The sequence below is a fragment of the Kogia breviceps genome, chromosome 4, assembly GCF_026419965.1.
Source record: "Kogia breviceps isolate mKogBre1 chromosome 4, mKogBre1 haplotype 1, whole genome shotgun sequence".
Lineage (NCBI taxonomy): Eukaryota > Metazoa > Chordata > Mammalia > Artiodactyla > Physeteridae > Kogia > Kogia breviceps.
Genome location: NC_081313.1, coordinates 143,484,126 through 143,507,270, shown reverse-complemented (window position 1 = coordinate 143,507,270; position 23,145 = coordinate 143,484,126). Strand labels below are relative to the sequence as shown.

At 55.4% G+C, this 23,145-nt stretch overlaps 1 protein-coding gene and 1 non-coding gene across 3 annotated transcripts; both read left to right on the top strand.

Annotated features, from left to right (window-relative positions):
* Positions 1-776: 776 nt before the first annotated feature.
* SLC6A7 (solute carrier family 6 member 7) lies at positions 777-21,573 on the top strand. 2 transcript variants are annotated; one of them, XM_059061531.2, is made up of 14 exons: positions 777-1,323; positions 6,259-6,442; positions 8,137-8,268; positions 8,404-8,638; positions 10,294-10,432; positions 11,754-11,888; positions 12,802-12,905; positions 13,028-13,152; positions 13,826-13,938; positions 14,255-14,386; positions 14,879-14,978; positions 15,170-15,270; positions 15,820-15,987; positions 19,755-21,573. In XM_059061531.2, exons 1-14 carry the CDS (start codon positions 1,291-1,293, stop codon positions 19,962-19,964), a joined length of 1,911 nt encoding a protein of 636 aa, XP_058917514.1. In that variant the 5' UTR covers positions 777-1,290; the 3' UTR covers positions 19,965-21,573. The 2 variants fall into 2 exon arrangements, with proteins under 2 accessions (XP_058917514.1, XP_066888181.1); XM_067032080.1 differs by lacking the exon at positions 19,755-21,573 and adding an exon at positions 17,380-17,905 and having other exon boundaries at positions 1,133-1,323.
* LOC131756506 (U1 spliceosomal RNA) lies at positions 17,745-17,906 on the top strand. Its single transcript, XR_009335680.1, has one exon. It is a non-coding gene; the product is annotated as a U1 spliceosomal RNA (small nuclear RNA).
* Positions 21,574-23,145: the final 1,572 nt, after the last annotated feature.

The window sequence follows — 23,145 nt, the reverse complement described above, 5'->3', positions numbered from 1 at the left end:
ATAGTGGCACTTGCCCTGTCCCTTCTCCTCACCCCAAATTCCCTGTTTCACTTTCATCCCAAGGAAGCAGGACTGTTCAGCACCACTACTAGCCCGGAATGTCCATGAGGCCTGACTCTATCACTAGTGTCACTCACTAGCTCTGTGACCTTGAGTGAGTGACTTAACCTCTCTGTGCTTTGGTTTCCTCTTCCGTAAAACAGGGATAATAACATCTTCTCCAGCTCACTGTGTTGAGAAAAATAAGACCTAGCCCAGGATCTGGCACACTTTAGGTGCTCAGTAAATATTGATAGATTGGGGCTTCCCTGGTGGCGCAGTGGTTGAGAGTCTGCCTGCTGATGCAGGGGACACGGGTTCATGCCCCGGTCCGGGAGGATCCCACATGCCGCAGAGCGGCTGGGCCCGTGAGCCATGGCCGCTGAGGCTGCGCATCCGGAGCCTGTGCTCCGCAACAGGAGAGGCCACAGCAGTGAGAGGCCCGTGTACTGCAAAAAATTAAAAATAATAATTTTTTAAAAATTGGTAGATTGGATGATTGAATAAATATCTGACTATCGGCTGTTCATTTGTTGGCAAGAGTGGACAACACACAGTGGGTCCATAAATGTTAACTGAGCTCCTATGATGTGCCAGGCTCTGTGCTAAATGTTTTCTATGTACCATCTTCCTGGATTCCTCACATCCTTATAAGGGAGGTAAGATTCTTGTCCCCACTTTCTAGACAGAGAATGGCAGCACAGGGAGTTTAAGTACCGTGGGCAGGGCCACAGAACAAAGAGGAGGCACAGAGATGCTGGAACCCAAGGCAGGGCTGTTACTGTCCATGTGCATGGCCTGCCTCCCTCATTGCCCAGCTAGGGAAAGGGAGTCCCAGAGAGGTCAGGTTACTTGCCCAAGGTCACGCAGGGGACGGTGGCGGAGGCCTGGAGACCTCCGAGGGTTTCCGTTGCGGACCCCCCACCCCACGCGCTCGGGCCCCTCCAATAGGCAGCTCTGCGTTCGGGGGCGCATCCCCCTGCAGTCAGACAGTCAGCCGTCTGTCTGTCTACGCGGGCGCAGCGGTGCACCCCTCCCCAGCCTAGGGCGCTGCGCAGGGAGAGGTAGGGCGTTCGCAGCTCCCGGCAGCCGACGGACGGCAGCGCCTGCGCCCGCGGCTCCCCAGCCGGTGCGCGAGTCACCGAGGCCAAGGCGCGGCAGCCGGCCGGCGGCGAGATCTCTTGCTCCCTCGCTCGCTCTCTGCGCTCAGGAAAAGCCCAGCCGGGAAGCCCCAGAGACCCGCCCTCCAAGATGAAGAAGCTCCAGGGAGCTCACCTCAGCAAGGTAGGGCACGAGGGCAGGAGCGCACCTGAGGGAGGGGTGCGGAGGCCCCCCCCATCTCGAGCCCCCTGGGAGGCTGGGTGGGAGAGGGCACCTGCAACCGGCTCAGGGCTCCGGAGGAGGCCAGCAGAGCTGGATTGCAGGGAGGGGCGGGGTCACAGCCTGCATGGGGTGGAGGCTGGCCTTCCCCTTCTGGGGGTCCGGATGCAGTGTGATGGGGCCTGGGGTTCACTGGGCCAGGTCCTGCGAACAGGTGTCTCAAGCCACAGGAGGCACGAGGTAGGGGTGCTGGGGCCAGGCACCCGCCCCTCCCCAGTACCCGGGTCCAGTTCCCCCAGGGGCTGATTTGGGGGGGTGGGAGATGTTAGAATATCTGAGACAGCCTTGAGCAGGACTGGACGGGGGTGGGGGCTTGGAGCAGGTCCTCATCTGTGCACTCTGCGCTGAGCAGCCTCCGTGAGCCAGCAGCGGTGTCCTGGTTTCCTGCCAGTGCTCCTGCCCTGCAGTGCCCACCTCCTGCTTCCTCCCCACCCCCTTCATTCTCCTGGCAGCTTTGGCTTCCCTGATGAGACCCCAGGCTGCCCCTCAGCAGGGCACGAGGGAGGCAAAGGCAAGCAGGGAGGAAATGGGAGACCCAAGGGCTGTGGAGGTGGGGTGGAAGCTGGCATGAGAGAGAAGGCCAAGTCTATGTGTCCCTGGAGCCCTGGGCCCAGACCTCAGCCCCTCCCCACCTTGTCCTGTGGGATTGGACCTGCCAGCCAAGTCACATGTATGTGGGGAGGGAGAGTCTCAGGGGAAGTTTTTTGGCTTTTGGCTTAAGAGTACCAGTCTTAGCCAAGGAGTCAGAACGCCTGGGTACTGTTTCCACAGATGCCGCTTACCCTGTGACTTGGGGCAAGTCTGTTCTCTAACCTGGGCCATCGCTGGTCCATCCCCAGTGTGCAGCACCAAAGCGGGCCCCACAGTCCTGGGGTGGGGGGATACTGTGAACTCCCAGCTGCTGGTGTGGTGGACGGTCCCCTCTCCCGCAAGACCCACCGCCACCATACACTCGTTCAAGCTCTCTGCCCTTGGGCAGCTGAGCGTGGAACCACTGTGATAAGTGGGTCCTTTTTGTTTCCTGACATAAGTGACTTGTTGGGGTCATTTGTGGGTCCTTTGGGTCTTCTTGAGTCCAGCCCCTGTTCTTTTCCATCCTATTCTCTCCTCCTTCCTCTCTCTTCTCACAAGAACCCCCGCCCCTCACTGGCACAGGGCCACTCATTATGTAAATAACCATGTTGTATGAAGCCCGATCTCAAGTAATCCTCCAACAATTCTGGGCCCTAGGTCTTATTATACCCAATTTATAGACAAGGAAACTGAAGGGTGCAGGTTACTGCTTTCCTGAAGGTGGGCTGAGCCACCTAGGGCCAGCAGGGTAGGGGTGGGACCCCTGGCCTCAGTGTCCCCTCTCTTGGTCTCCAGGAGAAGGGGGTCGGGGAGTGAGGAAGTGCCAGCTACTGCAGCGTTATTCAGAGATGAGCACGGAACTGAGGGTCAGGGGTCTGAGTCCTGGCTTTGCTCTGCCCTTAACTTGCTGTTTGACCTTGGGCTCGCCCCTTCTCCTCTGAAACTCACTTTCCTAATCTGCACAATGATGAAGTCAGACTCCAGATGCCTACTGTCTCTCTCATCCTGAAGGAGGAGGTATGAAAGCCTTGGCTTGGGAAGTCGTACCCCTCCCAGCCCTGACACTGCTGGTGACCTACCTCTGTTGGCCCCTAAAAGAGGGGTTGTGGTCTGTCAAACTCAGATGTGTGTTCCTGTGTGACTCTGGGTGGAGAGTGGGGGGATCAGGGGTGGGAGCCTCACACCCAGGCAGAAGTGTGAAGCAACTCATCAAGCTTCCAACCCTGCCCCATTGATCTTGTTGCTTTTCTCTGTCTCTCAGTTAGTTCTGTCCTCTCTGTGCCAGCCTCCTGGGATTTACCGCATGGTGGGGTTGGCGGCTCCATGTGGGCTTTGGATTGGCTCAGTTTTGGAGGACCCCATCCCCTGTTCCTGGAGAAGAGGCAGGCTTCCCTCTGATTGGGGGAGGAGGGGACGGAAGAGCTGGCAGCATCCTGCTCTTGGAACTCTTGTCACCATGGAAACAGAGAGCCAGGACTGCTCTGTGAACGTAGAAAGGGCAGCAACTTCTCAGGAGGGATCAGAGGAACCTCATTGTCAGGGCCTCCTGCCAGCTGGCCTGAATGGGACTGGGGTGGGGGTGGGGTCACAGGGTGACAGGTCTGCCTCCCCACCCAATATTAGGGGCCCGTGTCGACTGGCTGCTACCCCGTCCCTCTTGGAGTTCACCTGGGAGGGAGTGGTTCCAGAGGGCTGATGCTCACCCAGCTGGAGAGGAAGACTTGGGGAAAGGGGCATCAGAGGGAAGGGGTGGGTTTCACACAGGTCTAGGAGCTGCTGCTATCCTCACCCCAGCATGTTTGAGATCACAGCTGAAGAACCACCAGCAACATATTTGTTTCAACCCTTGGAGCCCAGTTACTTGAAAAGCAGCTTTTTCATGCTCTTCATCATTGTCAGCATCACCCGTAATCATGCCAGGCTGCCCCCATCACCACTGCCCCTCTGGCCAATAGCCAGCCTCAGGCAGCATCACCACCATCACGGAGAGCCCAATGCTGTTACCACTTTTCTGCCACCTGAGCCCGTTGCCCTAACCGTGTCATTGCAGCCAGGCACCTCCAGTCCTGTGACACTCGGACTCTCCTTTCACCATCCTCATCCCAGCAATGCTCATATGACAAATCCCCAGCAAAGTTTCCTGTCACCTGATTTGTGTGTAGACACCTACTTGGGCTGGCGCCAGGCAGGGCAATTTTAGAGGATAAAACAAATTGGGTGGTAGCTATTTGCTGAGTCCCTGTGCTGGGATCTGATCTGATCTGGTCCTCAACCACTGTGGTGAAGTCTCCTGGATGAATCTTGCCTCACAGATCATCAGAGCCAGAAGACTATTAGCTAAAGATTATCTAGACTTGCATTTCTGCCAAGTATATCCTGACATGCTAGCTTCTTGAGACACTTTTCTTAAGCAGAATTGGAGAATACTGTCTGTTCTAGTCCCTACTTGGAGAGTCACAGTGCATATTGGTCCATTAAAGGATCTGACAAGTCCTGCAGCAAAGCAACCTGTTTTACCTGTGATAACCCAGCTTTCCCCAAACTTTTTTGATTCAAGAATCCTTTGTTCCACCAAACATCTACAAACATTTCAAGTGATGTGTTTTTGGAATTAGTGATCTACCCAATCTCCTCAGGGTCCACATGGGGAAACCAAGGCTCAAAAGAGTCTTTCCTAAAGTTGCACAGTGAATTGGCACAGACCTGGGATGAGAATCGTGGTCTCCTGATGTCCAGTCCAGTGGAATCACTATTTCCCCACAATTGTTCCTCAGCAGGAAGCAGGAGGGTCCTTTCTCCTCTCTGAAAAACATGAACATTATTTGATAGTGGGCCTTCTTTGTACCTCCATCCTCCTCTTCCATGGGGCATGGCTTTCAGAGGCAAGCAGAAAAGGTGTAGCTGCCCCTTTCTCCTGCCCCATTTCTGGAGTCACTTCTGGGAACTGCTGTCTGAATTTTAGATAGTCATCCTGGTAACTCTGGGCTTCCTTCCTGGCCCTAAACCTGGACAGCTCATGGACACACGAACTCATCGATTGGGCTAGGGTTCCAAGCACCTGGAGGAAGGCCTCCATCGCCCAGCCCCAGCCTGAAGGGAGAATGCCCAGTGGACTTCCCTGCCCTCCTTAAATCACAGGAGGGGACTTTAGGGACAGCTGGTTGCCATTCCCCTCTGTGCATGCATCTTTCCTCCAGAGACAGGAAGATTACAACTTTCTGAGACAGACTGGGGCTTCAGAAGCTTCTTCCTGCTTGTGAGCTAAAATTCACAGTCCTCAGTAGGCCTTCTTGAGCCACACAGCATAAATCTAAGCCCAGGGGAGCCCACATTCCCTCCATGCCCCGTCCTTTCTATGCTAAGGGGCCCCACTTCTTCCTCTTGTCCTCCTGTAACTGCCTTTCCTGAATACACTCCAATCTAGTCAGCTGCACAAGCTCCAAACTGCTAGTGTCTTTCTTAAAATATGGTGCCCAGAATGGAGTAGCAGAACTCCAGCACCGGGTGGTTGAAGACCTGGGCTTCAGCATCAGGAAGCTCTGGGCCGGAGACCTAGTTCTCCCACTAGCCAGCCTTGTAAAAACTGTGGGTGTGTCATAATACTTCTTTGAGCCTCAGTTTCCCTTAGATGAGCACTTAGCTCATAGAGTTGTTCTGGGAATGAAATCCGGTAATGTGAGTAAAATGTTTAGTGCAGTGAGTGTGTGGTAAGTGCTCACACATGGTAACTGTTATTAAGATCGTCATCGTCGTCGTCATCAAAATAGTACCATCCCTTGGGCTTCCCTGGTGGCGCAGTGGTTGAGAATCTGCCTGCCGATGCAGGGGACATGGGTTCGTGCCCCGGTCAGGGAAGATCCCACATGCCGCGGAGCGGCTGGGCCCGTGAGCCATGGCCGCTGAGCCTGCGCGTCCGGAGCCTGTGCTCTGCAACGGGAGAGGCCACAGCAGTCCCGCGTACTGCAAAAAAAAAAAAAAAAAAAATAGGACCATCCCTTGATTGGACCTCTGTGTTAGCCAAACTAAGATCAAGGTGGCTTTCTTAGTGCCTGAGCCACCCTGCTAGTCTCAAAAGTTTGTAGTCCCCTGAAACCCCAAGGAGCTCCTGCCTATTAACCTGTCAGCCCAGGTGAGAGCGGTTGATTATCTGAACAAATAGAGTTCTTTGCACCTAGCCCTGTTTGATTCCATATTCTTATTTTGGGGGTCCCAGTTCAACCTGGCATCCCCTTCTCCCTCACCCCATTTGGTCTCTCTTATTGGCAGCCCATCACCCCAGACCTGCTGATGACCCCCAGTGACCAGGGCGATGTAGACCTGGACGTGGACTTTGCTGCAGACCGGGGGAACTGGACAGGCAAGCTGGACTTCCTGCTGTCCTGCATTGGCTACTGTGTAGGCCTGGGGAACGTCTGGCGTTTCCCCTATCGAGCCTACACCAACGGAGGAGGTATGGGCCTGATGCCTGCATGAGGGGCATCTAGTCCAATAGGCCAAGACTCAGGGTTGGAGTGAGGTGTTAAGTGGCCTTGGCCACTGTCTCCTATGTGACCTTGGGCTAAATTAGTTGAAAGCGGTGACCTGGGACTGGAAGGAGGAGCTCACCCTGCCGTGTCCCTTTTCCTCTCCCAGTCCCCTCCTTCCTGTCTCCTCCACAGCATGGATACTCACTCGGTTCTCCCGACAAGCCCTGGCGCTTCCTGGGCTGTGAGCGATGGGTAGAGAGGGCTGCCTCTACTCCGTGATAAAGGGCTGTGTCTGCCTGTCAGTGATCGCTGTGCTCTCAGTCCTCTCCCACCTCACCTCCTCCGGAACCTCGCTCCCTCAATCAGTCATTCCTGCTCTTGACTCTTCAGTCTAGCCTCCTCTCTTGTTCCTTCCATTCACACTGCAAACACAACATCTCTTCCATCTTTAACAAATTCTCTGTCCCTGCCTCTCCATCAAGTGGCTGTTCTAAGTCTCATTAACAATAGCTGGGGTTAGCGCTCACCATCGGCCAGACCCCAGGCTCGGTGCTCTCCAGGCCTGTCTCATTTAACCCTGATGACAAAACCACCGTGGGGGGGAGGGGGCACCGTCTTGACGAGGCAGTGTGCTTGGAGAGGCCAAGTTCCTTGCCCAAGGTCACACGATGGGGATCCAACATTCCACCCCAGGGCTACCGTCTCCAGAGCCACTGTGCTCCCACCAGCACTGCGTCTCCTCCCAACTCTGCCAAACTCCTTAAAGAAGCGCACATTGGCAGAGCGACAGAAATCCAAGTGAAACTAGGTGAAGCAAGGACGGGATGAACTGGGATGACTGGGAAGTGTGGGACGAGTGCTGACCTCCAAAGATCCAGGAACTCAGGGATGTCCGTAGTTGTCTCTGTCCTCCCTCTGCCTGGTTCTGACGCTTCTTCCCTCTCTGTGTGCTGACTTCCTTTTTTCCCTGGACCAGGCTTCCTCCTTACAGGTGGGTCGGGGGTGGCCACAGACAACTCTGGAATGACTTCCTTCCCAGCACTGCTCTCTCTGAATGAATCTATATAGAATTGCAGGGAAGGTATCTAACTGGCCTGGCTTGGGATATGTGCCCAGGAAGGGGTGGGCAGGGATTGGCTGGTGTGACTGGAAGCACTTCCAGAGCCATATGGTGGTGGGCAGTCCTGAAAAGGAGCTGGCTGCTGACATGAAAAGAAAAGGGGAAGGGATGCTGAGCACACGGGACCATAGGAGGCAGCCACAAGCATCTGAGGTGGCGCTGGGGAGGAGGGGGGGGGCAGTGGACTGGAGCCACGTTCTGCAGGGCATCGATTTCTGTACTGAGGGGTTTGTACTTTCTCCGGCAGGGAATGCACTTATTCATTCACTCATTTGTTCATTCATTCACTCAATGTCTGCTCTGAGCCCAGTCCTGGCCTGGGCGCTGGGGCTACAGAGGTGAGTAAATCCCGCCCCCCCCCCCCGCAACACTACCCCGACCCCCTGGCCCTCAGTGATCTCCTAGCATAAGGGAAGACAGTCTTGCAGTGCCCAGCCCTAATCCATGTGAGAGGTGGTGGTATCTGTCAGTCAGGGGAGGGGCGGGGCGAGGCTACAGCTGGGCTTTAGGGGGAGCCCACCCCCAGACCCTCCCCACCCTCCCTCCTCCTCCTCACAGGCGCCTTCCTTGTGCCCTACTTCCTCATGCTGGCCATCTGTGGCATCCCCCTCTTCTTCCTCGAGCTCTCTCTGGGCCAGTTCTCCAGCCTGGGACCCCTGGCTGTCTGGAAAATCAGCCCCCTCTTCAAAGGTGAGGCTTCAGTGGGGTGCTCTGAGCCTGAGGGAGGCGGGGAGGTTCCCGCCGCAACCTGCAGGCAGAGAAGGAGGTGAAACCCAGAAAGGGGATGGCTTCCTTGTCCTGAAGGCCGCCCGCTCCCCCGCCCAGGTGCTGGCGCGGCCATGCTGCTCATCGTGGGCCTGGTGGCTATCTACTACAACATGATCATCGCCTATGTCCTCTTCTACCTCTTCGCCTCCCTCACCAGCAACCTGCCCTGGGAGCACTGTGGCAACTGGTGGAACACGGACCTCTGCCTCGAGCACAGAGGCTCCAAGGATGGCAACGGGTCCCTGCCCCTCAACCTCACCAGCACCGTCAGTCCCAGCGAGGAGTACTGGAGGTCAGGCCCCCTCCGGCCCAGCAACAGTCAGGGAGGGACAGAAGGCAGGAGTGTGCCCGTGTCCCCAAGGGGCTCAGCATGCACCTCAAAGGCCAAGCTCAGGTGCTAGTGTTAGGTGGACTCTGGGTTCTAATCCCAGCTCTTCACCTGGCCAGCTGTGTGACCTTGAACAATTTCTTTTGCTTCTGATGCTTTATCTTTGAAGTGGGTGTGCTAATAGTATTTGAAGGTTACTGTGAGGATTAAAGGAAAGAAAGCATATAAACTGTGCTGCCCAGCCTGGTGGATAGTGAGTGCTCAATAAATGCTAGCTGATAGTGATGATGCTGATGATTACAATAATCGTCGACTTTTAGAGCCTCAGTTTCCTCCTCTGCTCAAGGGGGTAATAAGAGTCCCTGCTTCATAGGATGGTATCAGTCAGTCAGTCACTCATTCGTTCTTTCAATCTGTATTTATTGAGTACTAGTGGGTAAGGCACTTAGCAGAGGCCATGATCATACAGGACCATCTCAGCTTAGTCTAACAGGAGAGAGAAGACTATAGGAGAGTAAGGGGTTGCTATGAGAATTATGCAGGTGAAACCCTTAACACAGTGCCAGGCACATTGCAAGCCCCTGTGAATGGTGGGTATCAAAAAGGCATCGCTGCCCATTGGCCTGTCCCAAAGTCCCACTTTATAGCTGAGAAAACAAGGCCCAGAGGCTTGCTCAGTACTTACTGGCAGAGGCAGTACTGGAACCAAGGCCTCCTGATCCCTGATCTTGTTCTGGAACATTCCAGAGTAGCCTTGTTCCTAGGTAGGGACCATTGGTTGACCAGAGGACACAGCCCAGGTATACCCCCAACCCTTTACCTGCAAAAGGCTGCTCTTAGGAATTTTCCCCCAAATGAGCCTCATGTCTTGAAATGTTTTAATCTCCAACCCACACATATTACATGGTCCATCCGTTTATCCATTTAAAGTCCATCCAAAGTGTCTGCACCTGCTGAGGAGTATGTCTGACCAGTGGGGAAGGGCTTGGTGTGCAGCTAAAAGCCAAAGAACATGACATGGTCACTGGCGGCTGCCAGAGGTCTCCATGGCAACGCCATGGCCCACTGCATCAGCTGGGGAGCAGGCAGGAAGCAGATTGGCACTTTCACAGGGCTGAAGGGAGTTGAGTGAGTGGAGGGACTTTACAGAGGGGATCCACATGGAAAAGTGAGGCACCAGCAAGAGGGACAGCCATACCACCGCTGAGGCAAGGAGGCAGTGTTACCGGAACCAGGGGAAATTTGAAGCCTTGGAGGAAGGGCTGCCCAACGATAGCTGTGCTATAGAAGAAGGCAGTCACAGCCAGACCCTCTGATGGTGTGCATGCATGTATGCGTGTACCTGTGTACACATGTGTGTGAAAATACCCCAACCCATCATCCAGTCTCCTGCTGTTGCCTCCCATTAGCCAGACCCAGATGGAAATTGAAGAGGAAGGCAGCCTGCGTGGTGGGGTCTGTAGAGGCCCACCTCGTGGGTGCTGAGCTGGTCAGAGAAGGATGGAGAGGAATCAAATAGAAAAAAGCCAGGATGGTCTCGCAGGCTGGCCACAGCTTTACTCTATGTCTGTGGAGCATGGCAGGGTCACCAGAGGACATTCAGACCTTGTCTCCCACAGCCGCTACGTTCTCCACATCCAAGGCAGCCAGGGCATCGGAAGTCCTGGGCAGATCCGCTGGAACCTCTGCCTTTGCCTGCTGCTTGCCTGGGTCATCGTGTTCCTCTGTATCCTCAAGGGTGTGAAGTCCTCAGGCAAGGTGAAGCTGGGAGGCCCTGGAGGCTTGAGAGCCTGGGAAGGGTGAGGTCTTCCTGAGGAGGCAGGGTGTGGACTGAGTCTGAGAGGATGAATGGACTTCAACTGGGAAGAGGGGGAGGGAGAGTGCATTGAGACTGGGGGAGGGAGGCACTGCCTGAAGAAAGATGTGGAGGTGAGCCTGGATGGTGGCTAGGCTGGCTCACTAGACTGGAAACACACCAAGAGTGGGACCTAACTGTTACTCAAGCTTCTTTCCTAACCTAGTGCTTGGCACTTCGAAGAACCTCAGCAAAGTTTCGTTGAATGCTTGGAGGGTGGGTATGAGTGACGGCTCTTTGAAATGCAAGCACTAGGACCCAGTTGTCACACTCAATTGGAAAGTCTAGAGGGTCTGCTTCAGGCATGGCTGGATCTAGAGGTTCAGCTGGAGTTATCAGGAATGTCGTTCTCTTGGTGTCCCAGCAGTACTTTCCTCCAGATTGGCTTCCTTCTCAGGCTACATTTTTCTTGAGGTTGCCCCTAGCAGCTCTAGGCTTATATCTTACCTGCTTAGTGTTCTCCCTTGACCCAAGTTTCAAAAATCCTAGAATTGAGTCTCACTGCATACATAGGTCTTATACCCGTCCCTGAACCAGTCACCGTGGGCAGGAGGGTGGAGTGCTCAGCTTGGCTGGGGCTGGGAATGGAGTCACCGCCAGGTGGGAACGTCAGGTGACTGTTATCTGAAGAAGGCCAGCTAGATGCTGGGAAGACAAAGCCGCAGACGCCCGTTTCAGGTTATAAAGGGCAGGAAGGGCCATACAGCTGTTTCAGAAGGACTTGGAAACCTTCTGAGTGGTTTACTCAATCATTTATAAATTAGAACTTGTCCCTCTGCAAAGTGCTGAGAGACGTTGTCCACGAGGAAGAGAACCACTAAAAGAAAGACTAGAAAGACAGTGTAGAGACCATTAGAAAGCCAGGAGAGGTCATCGTGGTGCAAGCCCAGGCAGCGAGGGGCTTGAGACTTGATGCTGTTTGCTGAGGGCAAGGCTGGAGGTTTGGGAACAGGCAGAGACGGGGCAGAGGGGAGTTTGGGCGTGTCCCATGGCTGATGACCATGCAGGCTGGGTTTGCAGGGGGCCTGGACCAGGGTGCAGTGGATCTGGAGAGAGTGGATGGGTGGGAACAGCCTTGGAAAGCAGTGATGTGTGGAGGGAGTGAGGGAAGGAGAGAGAGCATGGTGGCTGCTCCCAGCTTGGGTTGCATAGGTGAGTTAGTAAGGTGGGGATTTCTGAGAGGAGCAAAGGAGAGAGAAGGTCACTCCCCTTACTGTCTCTCAGGTGGTATATTTCACGGCCACGTTCCCCTACCTCATCCTGCTCATGCTGCTGGTCCGCGGAGTCACCCTCCCAGGGGCCTGGAAGGGCATCCAGTTCTATCTCACCCCTCAGTTCCACCACCTGTTGTCTTCCAAGGTGAGGCCCTCAAAGCCTGCGTGCAGAGGGGGGAGTCAGGCTGGGGAGTGGAAAGAGGGCTCCCTGGGAAAAGGGGGGTGGGGGAAGAATCTTCCACATGGTGAGCCCCGTGTACCAGGCGCTGTGCTTGGCATTTTCCTTGATTATTATTCACAATCCTATGCGGTAGACATTATTCTCTCATTTTACAGATGAAGAAGCTGAGGCACGAAAGAGTTGGTGATAAACTTAAGGTCACATGACTAGGGAGTGTGGCAGAGTTGAGATTTCCACCCTGATCTGTCTGACTCCAAACCCCCAAGGAGGGCATTGTAATAATAATAGAAACAGCAATGGTACTGACACCTAACCTTTCTTATTTGTTGATGGATGACTGTGCCTGACCCTGCTCTAGCACTTTGCGTGTATGTAGTTACGTAATCCTTACCACCACCCTATGAGGGAGGTACTGTTCCTATCTCCTCAGTACAGACGAGGGTCCTGAGGCCTGGAGAGGTGATGTGGCCTGGCCAGTTTACACAGATAAAAAATGGTAGAGCTGGGATTCAAATTCAGGTCCCTCCAACTCTAGGGAGGAAGTAAAGGGGTTACAGGGGCTTATTGTCAGTGTGCATCTACTGAAAATTTACACGAGGCACTACTTCCTTCAAAACCGGACCAAGCTTAGAGAGTATCTCCTAGATCCTGGATGGGGAAACTGAGGCCCAGAGAGGGGAAGGGATTTGCCCATGTCCTGCAGTGTAAGTATAGGAGCAGGGCTTGCTTCCTGCCGGTGTCACTCGTGAGCCAGGCTCTTCACCACAGCATCCCTGGACCTGTCGACCGGCTCTTGCCCCACCTCCTTTCTCCTCTGGACACCATGGTGTGCCAGCCCCTTCTCTCTGCCCTCCCTCTGCATCCTTTCCTGCCACAGGTGTGGATCGAAGCTGCTCTTCAGATCTTCTACTCCCTGGGTGTGGGCTTCGGGGGGCTCCTCACCTTTGCGTCCTACAACACGTTTCACCAGAACATCTATAGGTCAGGGCTGCCTCCCAGACCCCAGGGGCTGGAGTGGGGAGGAGAGTGGCTGGCAGGGGAGGGCCTCGTGGGTGAGCGTGTGGCCCGCTCACCCCGGCCTGTGCCTGGACTTCTCCCGGCAGAGACACCTTCATCGTCACCCTGGGCAACGCCATCACCAGCATCCTAGCTGGCTTTGCCATCTTCTCCGTGCTGGGCTACATGTCTCTGGAGTTGGGTGTGCCTGTGGACCAAGTAGCCAAAGCAGGTGAGCAGGCTGCCCAGCCCTGGTGGGTGGAGGGTGTGTCGGGGACAGCTGGGCTGGGCAAGTTAACATACATGTAGCCCTGCAAGGTTGTGGATGGGTATGTCGTGTGCGTTGTGTGTGCACACGCATGAATGTGTCTTAGCTGCTTTCTGGGTGTCCTAGAGCAAAGGGATGAATGTACAAATGAGGGTGTGTCAACCTGTGTCTGGAGATAAGTGACTTTCTGTAGGAGATTGTCTTGTTTTGTCGCATCTTAGGAACTTGCCTTGCTTGTCCAGATGAGTCACAGCATGTGTGCAGATGGCTGTGCGAGTTAATTGAGGGTTTGAATGATGTGAATCAGTGTCTTGAGTATGTGTGTTCATGGAAATGTTTGTGCAAATAATTGTGTACATAGGTGTATTCAAATGAGGTTTTCCATTCGGTCTTGTGTTTTCTCGTGTACTCATTATTAATTCATTTGTTTTATCAACCTGTGTTTATGGAGCACCGACAGTGTGCTGGCCTGTATCCTAAAAATTAAGAAAGTGTTGGAAGTGTGCAGTGAGTGTACATCTCTGGGTCTGGCTGAACCAAGTGTGCCCGAGCGGGTGTAAGCGACCGTGTGCGTCTGAGCACGTATGTGGGTGCCCCGCGTTCCCCAGACTGCTGACCCCGTGTGCCCTTGGCCCAGGCCCTGGCCTGGCCTTTGTCGTCTATCCACAGGCCATGACCATGCTGCCTCTATCGCCCTTCTGGTCCTTCCTCTTCTTCTTCATGCTGCTGACTCTCGGCTTGGACAGCCAGGTGAGCCACTCCACGCCAGTGGGTGCACCTTGTGGTGTGTGTCTGTGCCTCTGTGCGTGTGTATCTGTGTGTGACGTGTGTATCTATATGTGTGTCTGTGTGTGTGTGAGATGTATGACTGTGTATCTGTGTATGTCGCCACGTGTTGTGTCTGACGTGTGCGATGTGTATCTGTGTGATGTGTCTGTGTGTATATCTATGTGTGTAACTGTGTGTGTGGCGTGTGTGTATCTGTATCTGTGGGATGTGTATCTGTGTGTGTTTGTATGTGTGTGGTGGGGACAGAACTCTGACCCCCTCCCATTCTCCCCCCCAGTTTGCCTTTCTGGAGACCATTGTGACAGCTGTTACAGATGAGTTCCCGTATTACCTGCGGCCCAAGAAGGCTGTGTTCTCAGGCCTCATCTGTGTGGCCATGTACCTGATGGGGCTGCTGCTCACCACGGATGTGAGTGGTGCTGCGGGGTGGGCAGGCAGCTGGTGGGCAAGGCTGGGGCAGACACCTGCAGCACTGTCTGAGGCCAGGCCAAGCTCTCCCTGAGCTACCTGCTTCTTCCTCCTTGGGAGGAGCCTAGTCCACCCCAGGCCCTCTCTCCCAAGGGGCAGCTTGGCCTAGGACCCAGAGTCCTGACTTTGAAGTCTGAAAGACCTGGGTTCAAGCCTCGCTCCTGCATTCGCTAAGTGACCTCAGGACAAGTGGTTTCACCTTCCTGAGGCTGTTTTCCCACTGATAAGATGGGGTCTACGTCTAGGCTTGTTGTGAGACTCAAATCAGATGATGTGTATGAAGGGCTCGGCAGGCAGACGGCAGTCACGCTGTCATCGTCTTGCCCTCCCCGCCGGTCTGGCTGCTTCCTGCTCACTTCCTGCCTGGGGAAGGGGTGGCATCAGGGAGAGAGGCTGGGATGAGGGGACCCCAGAGCTGCGACTTGTGTTCCAGGGGGGCATGTACTGGCTGGTCCTTCTGGACGACTACAGCGCCAGCTTCGGGCTAATGGTGGTGGTGATCACCACGTGCCTCGCTGTCACACGGGTGTATGGTGAGAGGGGCCATGGGAGGCGGAGTCAGGCTCCCCACCGTGGGAGAGTGGGAGTCTACCCTGGAGCCCCCCTGCACTGGGTTCCTGGTCCCGAGGGCCAGGGTTTCCGGTGGGGGCAGCTGGAGTGGAGGAGGGGCTGCTGGCGCTTGCGGGGCTGCGGGTGGGACCATTCTCCTCCCTTCCCTATGCAGGCATCCAGAGGTTCTGCCGGGATATCCACATGATGCTGGGCTTCAAGCCGGGCCTCTACTTCAGGGCCTGCTGGCTGTTCCTGGCCCCGGCCACGCTCCTGGTAACCGGGGGTGGCAGGGAGGGCTGCTGGCTGGGGGACTCAGGGCTGAGAGCAGGGCCCCTCTGGGCATTCAGTCTGGTAGGACTGCCCTGGCCCATAGTGGAGCTCTGTCGGGGCTGAGAGGTGGAGTGTGCACCGGGATCCTGGTCTACTCCCCTCCCCCTGGATGCCCCCAGCTTTTGTTACCGTGCTGAGCCTGGTCCTGCGTTTGGTTGGCAAAATGAGTGGGGCTTTCCCAGGCCTCGGAGCCTTAAGGCTTGGGTCAGAGCAGCTCAGGGGTAGGCCGTCTCAGGAATTTGGGCGCCTCAGAGCTGAGCTGTCTCAGGTCTTGGCGTTGGGTCAGCTTGGGGCAGGGCTGTCTGAGGACTTGCAAAGGCTCCAGAGATGGACCACCTCAGGTTCTGGTACAGCTTAGGACTGGGCTATCTCAGAAACTGGGTGGTTCTGGGCTGAGCTATCTCAGGTTTTAAGGTAGCTGAGACCTGGGCTATCCCAAGCCCTGGGCCATGCCCGAGGCCCACTTTGATGCTGGGAGCCCCCCACCTGCAGGCCCTGCTGGTGTATAGCATCGTCAAGTACCAGCCCTCAGAATATGGCAGCTACCGCTTCCCAGCCTGGGCGGAGCTGCTGGGCATCCTGATGGGCCTGCTGTCCTGCCTTACGATCCCAGCCGGCATGCTGGTAGCTGTGCTTCGAGAGGAGGGCTCGCTCTGGGAGGTGAGTCTGCCCCACCCCTGCCTGCTCCCGGCCCCCTGACCTGAGGCCCTGCCCTGGGCCCAACCTCCAGAACAGAAAACGTCTGCTCCAACACCTTTTCCAGAGCCTGCAGGATTCTTTTAACTGGGAAGAGTATTTTTTTTCTAACCGGTAGCCTAGGCTATGAATCAGCTCAGATCTGCTTGGTCTGTGGCAGGCTCTGGGGCCAGAGTCCTGTCCTGTGGCCCCTCCCACCACCCGGGGCCCCTGGCAAGGGAGGGGCATGATCCAAAGACCATGGATACTGGCCAGTGCCCATGTGTCTTGGGGGAACCTGAAAGGACAAGGGACTTATCAAAGGTCCCATGGTGAGTTGGGCAGGGGTCAGGACTTGAACTCGGGTCACTAGCTTCCCTGTGGAACTCAGGGTCAGAGGCAACATTGAAGGACCCCAAGGGTGGGCTGTCACCCTCCTCCGGTGATGGGGAGCCCTGCCCACGGCCAGGGCTTTGTGGAGAGACCCAGAAAGCATACAGAGTGCAAGCTGTTTGGTATGGGATTCTGCAGGCTCGGAAGAGGGGAATAGGGACCCTTTGTGGGCCAGTGGACATGCTGGGATGCTGTGTGGCTGCTGGAGATCCCGCCCCTCTCTGAGCCTCAAGTGCCCTCTGCACACTGAGCCCTCCACTTCTTTTTTTATAAATTTTTTAATCTAATTTTATTTATTTTTTTATAGAGCAGGTTCTTATTAGTTATCTATTTTATACATATTAGTGTATATACGTCAATCCCAATCTCACAATTCATCCCACTACCACCACCACCCCGCCCCCCACTTTCCCCCCTTGGTGTCCATACGTCTGTTCTCTACATCCGTGCCTGAGCCCTCCACGTCTGAGGCCGTGGGTGTGGAGTCCTCTGGTGGCAAGAGGCTGTCATAGTGAGCAGAGCTGAGTGAGCCTGCTAGGGCCCAGAGACAGACTTGGGACACACACACACACCATCAGAGGTGTACTGGAGCCACTAGTACTGCTTCATGAGAGCTAAGTGTTAAATATCCAGGAATACCTTGACCCAGTTGTTAAACCATTGAGAGCTTGAAATTGACAAGTGTGGAGATAATTACAACAGTGAGATTGGCTACAAATCAGGGCTCCTGTGCCCCTCCACCCCTCCCCAGCCTGCTAACCAGCTCACTACTGCCCACTCCCCTACCTCATACACCTCCATTGTTCCTTGGCTGTCCCTTGCCCCATATTCCAGCTTCTGGAGGGAGGCTCAGAGCCCTTCCCTGGCAGAAGTGTGCTGTGGTCACACTGCACAGATCACAGGGGAGTCCTGGAGTCTAGCCACTGCTCTGCCTCCAACTGCTGTATGACTGGAGGCAAACCCCTTTCCTTTTCTGAACCTCAGGAGCCCCACCTGTGCTGCTAAAGGAAACTTGTCTCCTTGATGAGAGCCAGGGTGTCTGCGAAGGGAAGGAGGAGGGCTCCAGCTCCCAGGAAGCTCATGGTTCCCAAGCCTTGCTTGGCCTCCCTCCTGTCCTGCTGCCACCACTGCCCACAGCCAGGCGGAGGGGACAGGTTGTTGGGGGATCGCTGGGCCCCACAGAGAAGTCATTGCCCCACTCAGGGTTGCCACCTTCAGAGACCAAGCTTCCCAGCACTGACACACTAGGATCGGAATCTTGGGTCTGCCACTTGCCAGCTTTGTGACCCTAAGCAAGTGAACGCACCTCGCTGAACCTTGCTTTCTCAGTCCTTAAAATGAGAACAGTGATCCTTACCTGTCAGGGGAGATACCGTGATCACAAAGGTGGTTCTGCAGTGCACGGCTCATCCATTGCACTCCGGATGTGCTGATCCCTGCGATTTCCCCAAATGTGGGAAACTCGACTGCAGAATTTGTAGTAGTGGGGGACGCGTTTGTGCTTTCCCCTAAAAAAGAAAAAGAAAAAGAAAATGAGTACAGTGATAACTGCCCATACAGTTGCTGTGAGAAGAAAAAAAGCTCATCAACGAAGCCAGTACTGTGACAGGCAGAAAAGCAGGGTATTTTTAAAGTTCAGGATGGGGTCAAGACTGCCTGGGTTCAAATGCCACACCACTGCTTCCCACCGGTGTGACCTTGGCCAACTTAACTAATGTCTCTGAACCGTACTTTCAGACAGTATCTGTGTGTGGGGGGGTGGATGTAATAATAATACTCCTCTCATAGGGATGGTGTAAGGATTAAATAAGCCCATACTCAGCACAGAGCTGGGACCCGGTGAGTGCTCAGTTCTAAGCTGGGGGGTTCTCACCTCAAAATTAGGGGTGATTTTGCCCTCAGGGGACCCTTGGCAATGTCTGGAGACATTTTTGATTGTCCTGAGAGGGTGGGGTTGGAGGGGGAATGCTACTGGCATCTAGAGGTCAGGGATCCTGCTACACAGGGTTCAATGTGCAGAACACCTCCCAGGCCACAATGTCAGTGGTGCTCTCAGGTTGAGAAACCTTGGTCTAGGCACTAGTGTGCAGCTGGAAACAAATCTAAGTCCTTAAACTCAGGGAGCTTGTATTTTAATGCGGGAGACGGACAATAAACAAACAAACACGTGAAGGCAGTGGTAAGTGCAATACTTAAAAACAAAACAAAACCTAACAAAACCAGAGTACAGGAACAGAGAGTGATGGAGGATGGTGTTCTGGCCAGGGTGACCAGGGGAGACCTCTCTGTGGAGGTGACAGAGACCTGACGAAATTGCCAAGGTGATTGGTTTAGATGTCTAAGGGGAGAGCATTCCAGGCAGAAGGACAGTCAGTGCAAAGGCCCTGAGGCAGGAGGGTCCAGCATGTTTGAAGTCAGCGAGACTGGATCAGAGGGGGTGGAGAGAGAGTGGCAGGGGCCAAGATCACGAAGGTAGACAGGGGTCAGGACATGGTGGCCATGTGAGCACTTTGGATTTCATTCCAAGTGAGATGACAAGCCTTTGGCAGGTTCCTGAGTGGTGGGATAACATTGCTGTCAATACATGTTAATGGTCATCACCGTGCTTTGAGTACAGAGCTGTGCTAGGCCCCACGCTAAGGGCATGGCACACATTATCTCCCTTGGAATCTACACCCAGTAGGATCCACTTACTGTTGGTTGTGTCCCTTCATTGAAGAGTCTGGGGGCTCTTCTCCCTGGCAGGGCAGGCAGAGGGCTTTGGGAATTTGGTCTGAGGAACACAGAACCCTAGAATGTCCAGGCTTAGTCATCACCTTAGCTCCCTCCTTCCATGGAAACTGGAGCTTGGAGAGGGAAAGGTCAGACATCTGAGTCAGACCAACCATGGCCACTCTGTCTCCATCTTCCCAGTGCATGGCTCTCTCCCCAAAGCTCCCAGCTCTTCAGGACTCAGCATTTAGGGGAGGGACCCAGAGTGGACTCCTGGACTGCCTGCCATGTAACCATAACAACAGCCACAATTTACCGGGCCTCACTCTGTTCCCAGCACCCTGCTGAGTGCTTCGCCCCAGTGCCTTCCTAACTACCCTTTGAAGGCATCATGATTCCCAAGTTACAGATGCTGGAAGCAGAGCTTAAATTCCGTGCCCAAAGGCCACCCAACTTGTGAGTGGCAGGGCAGAATTCTCCCCAAGCATGTGACTCACTCCCTTGGGGAAGTGACAGTGTCCCCGCCCTTTGCCCCCCGGGTTGTTGCACAGATTATTAATCCAGGTGACTCGGTAAGTGTTTTGCCGGTGACCCTGGAAGCGGTCCCTGAGCCTTTGGTTCTCAGCCCTGTGGTTGCTCTGCTGCAGCGGCTCCAGCAGGCCAGCCGGCCAGCCCTAGATTGGGGCCCATCGCTGGAGGAGAACCGGACAGGCATGTACGTGGCCACGCTGGCCGGGAGCCAGTCCCCCAAGCCACTGATGGTGCACATGCGCAAGTACGGGGGCATCACCAGCTTCGAGAACACAGCCATCGAGGTGGACCGAGAGATTGCAGAGGAGGAGGAATCCATGATGTGAGACGGGAAGCAGGCAGACAGAAGGCCCTGCCGGCCCCCAAGGGTTGCCACGCACCCTCCGGGGTTCTGAGAGGCCTGAGGCTGCGGGAGGTTGCCATGGTGATGCTGGTCCCCAGAGCAAGTCCCTCTTTGTGGCCTCTGCCTCTCCTAAAACCTCTGTCTGCTCCCAACACACACACACACACACACACACACACACACACACACACACACACACACACACACACTCAAAGCTGAGAATGAGCCAGCTCAGCCCTTACTTCACAGATGGACAGACTGAGGCCCAAGGGACCGGACCCCAGGCCTCCTGACCAGCCAGCTCCCTTTCTCATGTGGCAGCTGGCACCACCGTCTCCTCTCTGTTCAGGGCCCAGTCCCTTCTCTTCTCTTGGGGAGCCTGCCCCATACACTTTAACGAATCAGAATCTTGAGCTGAGCAGGGACACTCAGATTGTCTCGAGGCCCACGAGGCCCTGGGCATCAAGGGTTATCAGGTCGAGTGGGAGAAAGATCCCTGTGGGCTCACGTGTGCAGGCCAGGTTTCCTGAAGGACGTGGGACCTGAGGGCCCTGGAGGATGGGAAAGTTTGGAGAGAGAGAGAGGAAGAGGACGGCAGGGTGGGGAGGGTCACTGGCCAAGAGGTTGATCCAGCCAAGGTGTGGAGGTCAGAATATAGCCCCTTTCTCCTCCCCTGGGGCCAGGAGGCGGCCTGGGGAGAGACCAAGCGTGAGTGAGCAGGGAGAGAGGGAGAGTGGTGGGAGAAGCAGGTGTTACCAGGTTACAACAGGATTCAAGTGGGAATGAAGGTCGATGGGGAGGGGGAGCCAGGGACGACGTGGGCGGGCAGGAGATTGGCATGATCATGTGCTTTAGATAGAATATCCTTCTGGCTCAGTGTGCAAGGTGGAATAGAGGGGATAGGGTAGAGGCGGGAAGCCTGCAGAGGACAGACCAGAGGGGCTAGTGCCTGAGCTTGGGTATTAGGAGGGTGTAGGGAGGGAAAGAAGGGGGACCCCACAACTTCCCTCTCTGGACCCCATGCCCTCTAGTGTAGGGAGCCCTGGGCATGATTAGAACCGGGGAAGGGAGGAAGGTGCCTGACCTGCGCTGTGGAGGTGGGAACAAGGGGTCATAGTCAGGACCCAGGCCCCCTGTCTTCCCTTCTCCCTTGTCCTGGCAGCCCTCACTGTTTCCTCTAGCTCCAGGCACTGCTGGGGAATTGGCCTTGGCTGTGGACGACCAGGCCACTAAGAGACTTGGGAGGTGGTCCACACATATGGCTGTCTGGCCCCAGTGCTGTCCACTCTGCTTCAGCACGTGGGTCCCTGGGCATGGACACGAGAGTGGATGCAGAGAGCAGGCGACACCCCAGGCCTGTAGCCACAGACCTTGGCATCTTCAATCCCCAGGCTTGGGAAGGGCTGCCCTGGGGTTCCTCCTTCCCTGAGAGATAAGGTTGGGGGTGGGGGGAAACGCCTGATCAGGTCCCCTGCACATGGCATCCTCCAGTGGGGCAGGGTGGCCTGGTGCAGCTGTGCCAGCCCCTGTGCCCTCTCTGCTGGTGTTTCCCCAACTCATCTGTGTTCTGTTAATAAACACCAATGAAGTCATCTTCCTTACCCTGTCTCCTTACTGCTGAGAGCCACGAGGTGGGCAGCACAGAACTTTTTGGTTCCCATCGGACAGATAAGGGAACTGAGGCTCAGCTGCCTCCTTTCCTGGCCCACTTGGCTTCTGACCCTAGCTTTGCCATTTCTCCGTGGCAGTGGTCTGTGGGTGGGGCTTAGGAAGGATGATGAAGATGAGGAAGGCACTTAAAGACCACCTAGTCTCCCATTATACATATGGACGAACCGAGGCCCACCGAGGGGAAGAGACTTGCTCAAGGTTACCCAGCAGAGACAGGCAGAGCTGGGGACAAACCAGGGCCCGTCAGCCCTCTCCTTTCCCTGGCCAGCTGCCCTCCTTCCCTCCCCAGCTCTTTCCCAGCCTTACCTGCAGTTGCAGTTGGAGCTCCAAGAGTAGAATTGGGAGGAGCCACGACTTTCCCAGGCCAGAAGAATTTCCTGGTTCTACCCACCCCCACCTGTCAGGACCTTGCCAATATAAAAGGGCCCCAGTGCCTTTCAAATGCGAGGCCCAGGTGTTTGCAAAGGCTTTGAATGCGGGTGGAGAGGAAGGGCTGCTGCATGTTTCGGATATTAATAAATTTCCCCTAACAAAGGGCCAGGGCCCCCTCCTGCCCCCGCTTTGTTTGGGGCTCTAGGTGGGGGAAGAGAGATGGGTTTGCTAATTTGCAGAGGATGCAGGAATGGCCTTCACAATTCAGAATGCTTCTTCCCACACCCCGGGGGCGGGCTCCAGCCTTGCTCACAAAGCCCCTGGCGCGCGGCCCTCTCAGCACCCCCAGAGCCACCTCTGGCCCGGAAGGAGGCACTCTCTGGGCCTGCTCTAGGACTGAGCCTGAGCTCTAGGATTGAGCATGGCTCGTGAGTACTCCTCACCCAGCCTCTTGGCTGTAGCCCTGCATCTTGGAAGTCAGAAGTGGAGGATCCTAGGAGTCTAGGCTTTTCTTTCCCCAGATTCCGAGTCTGCAGTTGGAGGATTCTAGGCATCTGTGGACTCCACCAGCCTCAGCTCCTCCAGCCTCACCTCCCTTGCCCTGCTTCCTCCTACCTCCACTTCCCCTGCCCACCGCCCTGCGGCTGCGGTTCCTGGACTGTCCTCCCTGGCCCAGTCTTGCAGTCCGTCCTGCTTTTCCCATTTCCGCTGCTCTGACAGCCTTTCCAGCTGCCCCACGCTTCTGCTTCTCCTGCTGCCCATGCCATCTCCCTACTGCTCCCACCCTGACTCCTATATTGACTTCAGATCTCCCTGCCTCATACCAGATGCCAGCCAGGCCCCAACTGCAGTGGGAGCTGATTAAGGACCAGGGACCCACAGCTGGAGACATCCCTGACAGCATAGTATGCATTGGACAGGAGACATCAGCCCTGTCTGGAGTAGAACCCCAGCCTGGAATCCTAGAACGTCCCAGCAGGTGCCAAACCCAAGTGCCTACAGGGCCAGGCAGGGAACCCCGGTGAGCAAAGCTGTGGGTGTAAGTGGGAGAGTAAGTGGCAACTGACCCTTAGTGAGTATTGGAGAGACAAGAGGGCCTAGTGGGGACTGTGATGAACTGG

Excerpts from the sequence above, each read along its gene's own strand:
- SLC6A7 (XM_059061531.2), top strand. The coding sequence starts at position 1,291 with ATGAAGAAGCTCCAGGGAGCTCACCTCAGCAAG. Across the intron at positions 13,153-13,825 it reads GGACCAAGTAGCCAAAGCAG|GCCCTGGCCTGGCCTTTGTC; the intron begins GTGAGCAGGCTG and ends CCCTTGGCCCAG. Across the intron at positions 14,387-14,878 it reads GGCTGCTGCTCACCACGGAT|GGGGGCATGTACTGGCTGGT; the intron begins GTGAGTGGTGCT and ends CTTGTGTTCCAG.